General features: G+C 33.2%; 1 protein-coding gene across 1 annotated transcript in view; it reads right to left on the reverse strand.

Moving 5' to 3' along the window:
• The window catches only part of LOC124355701 (myrosinase 1-like), a 48,995-nt gene extending 39,771 nt beyond the window's left edge, over window positions 1-9,224 (reverse strand). Inside the window, exons 1-6 of the mRNA XM_046806859.1 lie at window positions 9,101-9,224; window positions 5,680-5,813; window positions 4,903-5,037; window positions 4,696-4,818; window positions 2,778-2,961; window positions 934-1,031 (exon numbers count right to left, since the gene is read on the reverse strand). Of these exons, the coding sequence (XP_046662815.1) occupies window positions 934-1,031; window positions 2,778-2,961; window positions 4,696-4,818; window positions 4,903-5,037; window positions 5,680-5,813; window positions 9,101-9,206 (780 nt within the window). The 5' untranslated portion in view covers window positions 9,207-9,224. The remainder of the gene's footprint in view (window positions 1-933; window positions 1,032-2,777; window positions 2,962-4,695; window positions 4,819-4,902; window positions 5,038-5,679; window positions 5,814-9,100) is intronic.
• Window positions 9,225-10,937: the final 1,713 nt, after the last annotated feature.

A 10,937-nucleotide genomic window follows, 5' to 3' on the forward strand; every position in this document is an offset into this window, starting at 1 on the left:
AAATTACTGTATTAGCGTATCCTCATAGGATCACACTGAGGAAAACCTGAATGACCTGAGGAAACGACTAAAAATTAATACTCATTAATACTTAACTCTTATTACCGCATTTCCACTATGCAAAACTCTAATAGTAATAATATTTACGCCTTTTGAAAGGAAATCTATAATAACCTTAGCTCCTAAAAGTATACTTAGTTCTTTTTCAAGTGTTAGAAATATTTTTTTGTATAAATTTATAAAAAATTCTATATTATCAAGTAATTCTGGTCGAAAAATTTAATTACGCACATTAAAAAAAGTAAAAGTAGCCATAGATTTGTTTATTACTAAGTCATCAGCATTTCTCAAACTATTTATTGGGATAAGAACTAGTATTGAAGTTTTAATTTGCAAAAAGAATCGTGCCTTGCAATAGAGTAGAGTTTCTGAGCTGTTATCTATAAAACTAAAAGGGTTTTTGTATCTTTAAAATATCCCTGCATGCATCTTATAAACTGTAACTACACCAACCATACATGTGCCTAGATTGGGGTCAAGTTGTGTACTCTGCACTATTTTTGGCCCGTCCTTCAAACTAATGGTTCTTTTTCTCTCCTTACACCCACTTGTACACTGAAGATGTTTTGATGCCGAAACCCGTGTCTACAATGTAAAATGTTTAAAAAGGATGTTATTTTCTTATTTTTGATATTAGATAGATATAAATGAAATAAAAACATTCAACTGTCGTATTAAAAAATACGTATTACGTTTTAAGGTTATTTTGAGAACTTTTTTGGTATTTTAGAAGGTTTTATTTTTCAATCCTTCCTTTTAATTACACAAATGTAAAGAATACTATTCACATGAAAGTACGCTATGAAAACGAATAAATGTATTGCTGAAGACTCACTCAATCTTGAGTGCAGAATGATACGTCTTAAGACTCACCTCAAACTCAGTTTGTCTGTTTGCCGCGGCTTTATCCTCAGCGGAATAGGGGTCTAAAGGTGTAGAGTACTGAGCAGACGTTGACATACCCACTTTCCCTGTAACAGATCAATCGAGTGCAGTATGAAACGTCTGGATACTGACTTCAAACTGAGTCTGTCTATTTATTGGGACTAGATCCTCAGCAGAACAGAAGTGTACAGCTGCAGCTTTCTGAGTAACCGTGGACATACCCACTTTCCCTGTAACAGATCAATTGAGTGCAGTATGAAATGTCTGGATACTGACTTCAAACTGAGTCTGTCTGTTTACTGCGCCCAGATCCTCAGCAGAACAGCAGCAAAGAAACAGAAAGTGTACAGCTGCAGCTTTCTGAGTAGACGTGGACAAACCTACTTTTCCTGTAATATATTAATTGATTTAAGAATGAAACATCTGGAAACTGACTTGAAACTGAGTCTGTCTGTTTGATACGACTAGATCCTAGCAGAATGTGTGTCTAAGTGCAAATTACTGAGGAGGCGTTAACATACCCACCTTCCCTGTAACATATCAATTGAGTGCATTATGAAACGTCTGATACTCATCTCAAACTCGACTCTGTCTGTTTCGTGTGCTAGATCGTAGCAGAATATGTGTCTAAGGTGCAGCGTACTTTTAGCAGACGTAGTCATACCCTATTACATGTACATTCTGGAGCTATTTAGGTCTTCATTGCAATCTCGGGAACCAGGTTGTACTCCTTGGGATAAACTGTCAGGGAACAAATTGTGTGTTAATTTCTTACAATCTTTTAAATTGATATATACTTTGAACTATGATCATGGCCTAAATATTTTATGTGAATTATTTTTAAGATATTTTTTTATTCTTAAAAGCAACTCTTTTTTCGTTAAGCTGTTAATGGACTCACAATTATTATTGGCTCAGAATGTTATATATCCTAAGACCCTCTGTGGGGCCTTTCTTGAAACCGCACCGTTGTCTCTCAGTTGGTCCGTCTGTGCGTCAACGTTTGGTAGAATGGTTCTAGAGATTTGTAAATTGGTATTTATGGTCCTTGTGGTCCAGTACAGAATTATATGTACGATAATTCTACTAAATACACAAGTCCTATAAAGTTTTAACTAGGTATGCAGGCTCATCTTGGTTCCGAGAGTTAATAAAATTGATATTTGGTTTTGGTTCAGTACGTCCGTCTTCTTGTCCATCTGTAATGTATTTCTTTGGTTATGTTAAGACGGTTAGTGTACTACTCCGTTGTTTGTTTTTGTTATTTTAATTAGATAGTATAATCAAATATAATAACATAATTGTATACCCCATTAGGCCACTGGCCCTATAAACCTTACGTTTTGTAAAAGTAAGTTGTTCTAGAAACAGTAGGCTAATTTATACTAGTTCCGTAACAAAACTTTTAAATTAAAAAGTATATTTTTTTTTACTAAATAATGATTTGAAATTGATGATTTACACCGAAGTAGAAAAAAACTAGTATGAACGATTTAATTTGAGAAATAATCAATTAATTTAATTGATGATTAGCGGAACGCCTACTTTAATTCGATTACGGAAGCTTTGGAAATTAGAGTATATAATTGAACGCTTATAAATATTATTTGAACAATATAATCAGTATGATTAATAACTATTCCCACAATGTTTTAAAATGTAATGATTTTTTATTTGAATTTCTACGAATGCAAAGCGGACATAAAATATAAATTACCTACAGATTTGCCAAAAAAGAAGTTTCGATAAAGTTTTAACTAAATTTCGCTAATTTTAAAATAAATTTTGTAATTGAAACAATTATCCACCAGTTATAACGTGAGGGTTTGTACCTTTCTGTGAGGGTTTGTAGGTAGCTTCGTAGAGGCGATACGCCTTGGCGTGGGCCCGCACCAAGTTATACGCCGCCTGGTACACCGTAACTTCATTCATTGGTAGACCTGGTGCAAGCGAGTCTGACTCTCCATAACCGCGTACGATCAGATCCATTTCGTTTATTGTAATCCACCACTTCACCTGTTAAACATGTTAGTTTATTTTGAATTAGTTAGTAGATGTTAAGTAGTGGAATATCAGAATACCCATTAAAGTCTGGTATCGTACGTCTCCATTGTGTAATAACCAACTCTATGAGCTAACATGTATACAGATTTGTTTGCCTAATATAAAAGAAAGAGTGTAATTTTTGATGATACGTAGGCTGAGTTTAGCCACGAATTGTTGTTTCTCAACAGTTTTACCACTTTCGTTTCCTTCTCTTTGTTGACGATATCAAGCTGTTTAACAGCGTCACTTCTTCATTTGATCAAGATGAACTCCAGCGTTCCATTGATAGTATATGCAAGTGGTGTGAGGTGAATACAATGGAGCTGAATCCAAAAAGTGCGTCGTGATGCACTTCAGTCGCAGTGAAGTGGTTTTCTTTTATGGCTACGCAATCAATGAGAACAAGCTGAAGACGGTTGATGAGGTGAGGGATCTGGGTGTCATCACTGCTCCTTCCTTATCTCCTTTTCCTCATCTCCAACACATTTCCTCAAAAGCTTCTTCCCTTTCTTGGTTTTGTCCTCCGCTCTACTAAAGAACTCAGATCTCCCCATACTCTTGTTATTCTTTATAAAACCATAGTTCCTCCTTTGCTGGAGTACTGTTGTCTTGTTTGGTCACCTCATCAAGCCTTTCACATTGAAATGCTCAACAGAGTGCAAGTCCGCTTCATCAGAGCTCTGGGAACAAGGCTTGGGTATCAGTACATGGAGACCCCAATCCACACCGTGGAGGAACTGTTCAACATCCAACCACTCTTTTTGCGGCGGGCTTATCAAGACCTCAACTTTCTGCGAGGGCTGGTCAAAGGCGATATAGACTGTCCTGACCTGCTGGGAGCTGTGACTTTCACTGTGCCGAGAGGGACTCGCTCGAAGTCAGTTCTCAGTAGGCGTTTCCAGCCAACTAACTATACTCAAAACCACGGCATATCCAGACTCCTGAGGACTGGCGAAGCGGCTTCTACTTCCGTCAATTTTTCTTGGGGAATTCTTCTTTCCGGACGGATAGCTATTGGTTTCCTGAGAGACTGGAAGTGATGCGTGGTACATGAGCTATGTAGTCTCTGTTTTACAATTAATTCCTATCTGTTAAAATACTTTGATATTGTTTTGTTTGTTTATTGTTTTGTTTTTATTGTATACTTATTATCTATTGTTGGTGTCATTTGGATCTACTAGTAATATTTGTAAAATTGGTGTTGTACCGTTGAAATAAATAAATAAAAATTTTAATAACCAATGACAGTAAGGGAATAAAATAAAATATAGAACCACAAGTAATTCGAGTTTATTATAGTCTTAGCTGCCAAAATCCCGTTGCTAAACTCATATTTATCTGTCAGAGATCATTTCAAGTGGTGGTTTGAGCATTGTGGAGGTATTTTCAGAAAAAACGATGGGTCAAGTAGTTATCTATAGTTCGAAGAATGGTTTTTAACGCTGAGAGAACCCAATTACCACCACCCTAAAAAACCTGAGTGGACTTCGCTCCCCGCTTTTCTTGGTATTGTGCTGCGATTATATCAGTTCGTCCACGTTACTACTACGCTTCAATAATTAAAAGCGTTCATTTTATCACTTACTGCCTCAGAACATGCTATACAATCACGTATGAAAAAATATTCCTTAAAGGAATAGTTTTAAATAATCCTATATTATAGATTGAACAGTTTCAAAATACACACTTTTTATTCCGACTCACCTTTTCACCATATTCTCTAAATATAATGTTAGCGTAATCAGCGAAGTAGTCTGCCATGGCACTGTTTGTCCAACCTCCTATTTCCTGTAGGGGTTGAGGTAGATCCCAATGGTACAGTGTCACCTGATAACAGTTATTAATAACTCTATAATATTTTTTTATTAATCGATTTGAAATATGAATTTAAAATATGACATGTTGTCTTACCATCGGCTGAATCCCGTTGGCCAGCAACTCGTCTATCAGACGATGGTAATAGTCAACCCCAGGCTTGTTGATTGTATCCACGTACCCTGTGGGGAGCACTCGACTCCACGAGATTGAGAATCTGTACATTTCGAACTGAAAGAATGGTTTGGGAAATAAAAATTATTAGTGCATAAATAAATTAATTCCCTGAATGTTGGTTATATTCTAGTGGACTAAGTGGAGCATTCAACTCATATACAAATTTGAGAATCGTTATGTTGAAAAGAATAAACGACGAATAGCATGAGAATAATATTGCTTTTTTTGTTCTCTTATAACAAGAAGCTTATAAATTGCACTTAGTCCTGTAAGAAGCTTTGTATCATTTATAAACCAGCCAGAAGTGATCCCTGCTGGGTGGAATAATATTGTTTGTCCATAACAAACAAAAATACTTATCATTAGCTAACAGAAGCTAACCTACAAATCAAAAGTAACAGGTGACACATAGATTTTAAGTAAATTCAAAAACTAAGAGGACATTTTCAAACCAATGCGCATTTTGCTTCATTCAAATCTAACAGTTATATATAATAAATGGAAAATAAATAAATATTGACAATATGTACTCTGCCACTAGAAAGTCATAATCTTCAAGTATTTAAGTTCAGATGAAATCACTTGAACACGTTAAAATACTATTTATGTACCATTACGGCTTACTAGGTAAGGAATATTACTGTGTTATTAACGTTCGTATAATTCCTTAAAATCTAAAGGATGCACCTTACTCACACCAGTCTCCTTGATGATCCTCACATCTTCCTTGTACTTGTGGTAAGAGTCGCACGCCACGTCACCGTTAGATCCATCCTCTATCTGTTGTGGCCGAGTGTGGGTGAAGCGGTCCCAAATATTCTCACCCTTACCTATAAGCATGAATGAATATATTGAAAACAAAATTTATATAACAAAAAAATCTATGAGAATTCTAGCACTGTTTGGTACGCAAAGATTTCTAGTTGTATTTAACTGTTGAGCAATATATTTATATAGTTTGATAGGGTTAAATGAATATAATTCACATAAAATGCAGAAATTAATTTTAAATAAGGAAACATTTAAGGCATGGTTCTAGTGTGATCATGAGATGTACAAGTTATGATAAGAGTTCAAAGTATTCGAAACCCAAACTCAATTTCAAACAAAGAGAGTTCAAAAATCAAGTTTGTTGAATTCTCTGATTGGTTTGATACATTCGGAGCTATGTTTATTAAATAAAAACTATATTTAGTTGTTTCATCCAAAACATAAACACAACTAAATTTTGGATCACAGTGCGTTTTCTCTCGTTTTAATTTCTATTTACTGACAGTAACAGGAGCTGGTGGTTTCCAGTTGAAGCTTACCACCTATTACAAATTATGAAAGAATACGAAGAAAAATATTAAGGGTACAAACAAACAAGATTTTTTGTTTAGACATTGCACTCAAAAAGTTTTAATTTTCACGGTCCTGTGTACTCCCGTTTATCCCTAGACCATTGCTACTATTCCAAAATTTACCGAAAGAACTGGTAAGAAAAGCATTCGGCTTCAAATTATGTGTGTTTTGCTAAACGATTATTAAGATTTAAAAATACTTTATAGATTATTTTGAAAAAGGCAATATCTCAGTCAATTATTGACAGATTTTGATAAATTTTATTTTATCGGCTTGATTATTGAATTAGTCATATTTTATTAACATGCTGTCCAATAGTAAACATCTTCAAATTATATGAAACCTGGTGTTAAAAGTTGAAAATTTCTCATATTTTGAGTTTGAAAATGACAAAATATTACAAATTACATTTAATTATGTTAAATAAGTTAATAAAACAGTGAATCATACACAGACAGAATACAAATACAAACAACTTTTAGACAAATATTCAAAATTGAATTGTTGTCTTACTTTGTTGTACACACGGAACACTCTCTATACAGATTGAGTTTTCGGACTTCGTTCTAAACAGAAACACATTATATAAAACCAATCTGTTTAAAGGATCAATTATACCTATACTTTATGTACTATACCTCATGTAATTTGTATTATAATTTAATGGAGACCAATAAGTTCAATTGATTAATACTCATGTATCTCAGTATTACAATTAAACATATTGAGATGTGGCATCTAATATCTGAATTCTTATATAATTGCGTATTAATTTAATTTACGTGCGTTAATATATAACACTTGCCTTTTAAATCTGTCACGTGGCAACCTTCTTATTTTTTGTGATTGTTTAGTTTATTGTCTTATTTATATCTATCCAATAAAGTAACCTTCTTAATGATTGTCTCTCTTATGGCAGAGTAACAAACTAAATTTGTGGATTCCAAGCACTTTAAAAAACGTTTGTGTGTGAAACTACGCAAACATAAAATTGCAAGAAGTAAACCTTTTAACTAAAATAAGCATTTTGCTGACACACTGGATAATGTTTGTCATCGAAGCTTCTCTGTTAAATGTTTTCTTCTTTAAATTAAGTATCAATTAATAAATTTCGCTGTCTTTTTCTATTAGCCAGTTAGATTTCAAATGAGAGCAGTACAGAGATTTCCTTTTTGAATACACTGGTAGTTTTGAATTAAATTACGGAAATGTTTTCTTCTCAAAAAAATAAACTACTGTTTTTCATAAACACTACGTATAGAGACATAACGCATAAAGGGGAATTATGCCAAACTGATGGCTTATTTTGGAAGAATTTGAAAACCATAAATTTAAGACACTATAGGAACTGACCCGAAAACTTTAACATTGGGTTATATAGCAGAACATTAATTACTCCATTAATTCTCCATAAAAATGAAAATTACAACATTGTCGTTAAAACTAGTGGTTTTTATCACAATGTTCACGGATCTTTAAAAAAGAATTACGATTTCGTAGTATTATTGCAATTTTGCCAATGTTGAACGATTACATTTATAAAGCTTTTGGACATATATTATCTAAATTATCAATTCGCATAAAATTTATTTGTATGTTTAAACATTAGAAAATTAATATTTATTTTCAAATCCGATGTTTTTATTGCTTCAGAGCTAAAAGTAATAAATTATCAACATTTCATAAGTTTATTCACAAAGACGCCAGAAATAGTCAACCACGGTTGTAGTAAAGTTGATATTTTTCTGTACCCCATCCCTAACCATGTGCCAATATCCCTTCCGGTACAGTCTGAAGAAAGGTACAATTTCACATATGGCCGTCATCTCTAAATGTCAAACTGAAGACGCTTTGTCAGTTTAGATGTTTAATTTTCACAACACTGATGGCAACAACTACTCTCAATTTTGGCATGTTAATATAATCGTGCCACTTTCAAACATTTACAAACTCCATAATCTTTAAACATTAACAGAAGAAAGTTGTTATAAGCATATACATTTCTTTGTAAAACGTGGACTTGATTAAGTTACAGTTAATTTGAAATTTATAAACATATTCCCTTATATAGGTATACTTGGATAGTTCTATAACTTCAGCTCTACAACACCAAGGAATGTAGATAATTGTAAACGACCTAAAATTAAGTGCAAATTAACTGATATATAACACCATTCTTCATCCAAACTGTGAATGAGTATTATCGTGAAACCATACTAGGCATTTAAAGCAGTAGCCTACATAAAAGTTGTGTAAAATTACTTAATATATATTTAAATAATGTAAAGTTTTGGGTCTATGTTAGGAATTAATTGGATTAAAATTTGTGCTCGAATGCGGATGCCATAATTTTGAAAGTCTTTATTGTTTAACAGTGACTAACGAACTAACGAATATACATTTTCGGATTATACAGTTAATGGAAAAACTGCAAAAAATTCTCCGGAAAATTTTGCCATAAGGAATGCAAACACAATAGGCAGATCTATATGAAATCTACCTGATAGTTCACAATAACCCCATATTTTTCAGGATGAATACATATTGATGCTGTTATGTAAATGATAGCGAAGGATCCAAATTGTACCATTTATTTACTATGGAGTATAGAGTAATTAATTATTATATTTAGATACAACGTGAACGGAATATAATTCCAATACTAAAATAGAACGAAGATAACACTATTAAAGCATCCATGCATGTCAGATCAATAGAGAAAATTTTAAAATAAAATATGTATTGGTGTTTTGAAAATATTTTATTCCCATACCATCTTCGTTCCAGGCTCCCTCAATCTGGTATGCAGACGTGGCAGTACTAAGAATGAAACCCGGAGGAAGAGACCGGCTTGAGATGGGAGCCGATGACTCTGCCATGACTTTGATAGCCCATAACTGCAACTGGAAGTAGAACATTTTTCTTGACATTTAGACTATACAGTTATCTAAGCTACACTGACAAAAAATTAAAGAGTATACTTGTAAACATAATGGATACTATTATTAATAATGCATTATTATTTAAAAAAATAACGATTCATCTGTAAATTCGTGATGATATTTTTATGAAACAAATTATTGTCATCGAAGTGAATTTTAATTATATTCTCGAATAGTTGGAAATCAATTCTACTCATGAAAAATGTATTCCTTTCAATGGAGGAGTTTCAACTGATCACATTTAAATAAATTTAAATTTCATATTAATTTCTGTATAACAAGTGTATGCTTCTCGTTTTGTTTATTTTTACAACAACGATAAATAAGTAGAAATATTGGGATATTTGTAAGAAAACTGTTTGATTTATTTTTAAACTAATACAACATTATAGTAATACACCGTAGGGCATTAGTAATTATAGTAATACCGTAGGACATTATTATTTTCATATATTATTATTATTTCATTATGTTATTTACTCCGTGTTTAGTGGAATCTTATATTTAACAATATTAGCAATGTTTCGATGTGATGTAAACCGGAAGACTTTGATGCTTATTAGAACACAAAAGCTAAACACTTGTTTTTTATGGCTGAACTGTATATTGATATAAGAAAAAGTAAATTTCACATTATATTGTTACTGAGTTTGGTCAATAATTGACCAAAGAGTGCGATTTAAGAAGTTTTGAATAACCGATTTAATTTATCTTTCCAAATGATAAAATTGAGCTCCTCATACTTACGGTGATCGCCAAGAGTGTAAGAGCTGCGCATTCAGTCATAATGAAGCACTGTTTTTATACACGTAGTTTTTTCTCTCCTAAAACAGAATTTTACAATTTGTCATCATTTCTAAAAAAATATTTATTTAGAAAAAATTCTTTATACAAATGTTTTTACTATATCACAAATTTTATCATCATATCTACCAGTGACGACATCAGTATTCACTAGAAATTCCTATCACTCGGAGGGTTGAAAAATTTATTTGTGCCTGTCTGTCTGTCAGCCTGAGAAAGAATAAACCCATAGCCTGGAACTTTTGTGTGAAGCGCATTTCTTCTACATAAGCAAAGTCAAGTTAGATGAGGGTGCATGTCAATTTATGGGATTTTTCTGAGCGTTAGCGAACATTTTTACATTGGCCCTATGGGTAACAACGATGGTAGCGAGAAAAACGCAGACTTGAAATTCGGCATGCAACCTCAGCGAATCCTGTTACGTGACACGTGGTGAGGCGTACTCCTACTTCGTCATAGCAAGTCAAGAAAGGAATATCCACTTTGTATTATCCAGTCTCGTATCAGGATATTCAAAAAATAAGAAAAAACCAGAATTGATTTCGTGGTTTTGTTGTCATCTTGATGTGCAGCAATGGGAACATAAAAGTCTTTTATTCATGACCTACGAATACGATATACTAATTAAAAATGTGCTTAAGTTGTATAACTTTATTGTATTCCTGAAAATGAGGCAGTTAACCATGATGTAACACATCATTTCCTATTTAAAACATTGTACTTAAATCCAAGATGGCATATTTCAGCCTGAGTCACTGACTCCATGGTCCCTAAAAGTTGCGCCCTATATAACCCTCATACCAGACACCATTATGGTTTATTGAACCGGTCAAATATTATATGGGTGCCTCATCCTGTATTAAT

Source organism: Homalodisca vitripennis, chromosome 2 (genome assembly GCF_021130785.1).
Source record: "Homalodisca vitripennis isolate AUS2020 chromosome 2, UT_GWSS_2.1, whole genome shotgun sequence".
In the NCBI taxonomy this organism is placed as follows: domain Eukaryota; kingdom Metazoa; phylum Arthropoda; class Insecta; order Hemiptera; family Cicadellidae; genus Homalodisca; species Homalodisca vitripennis.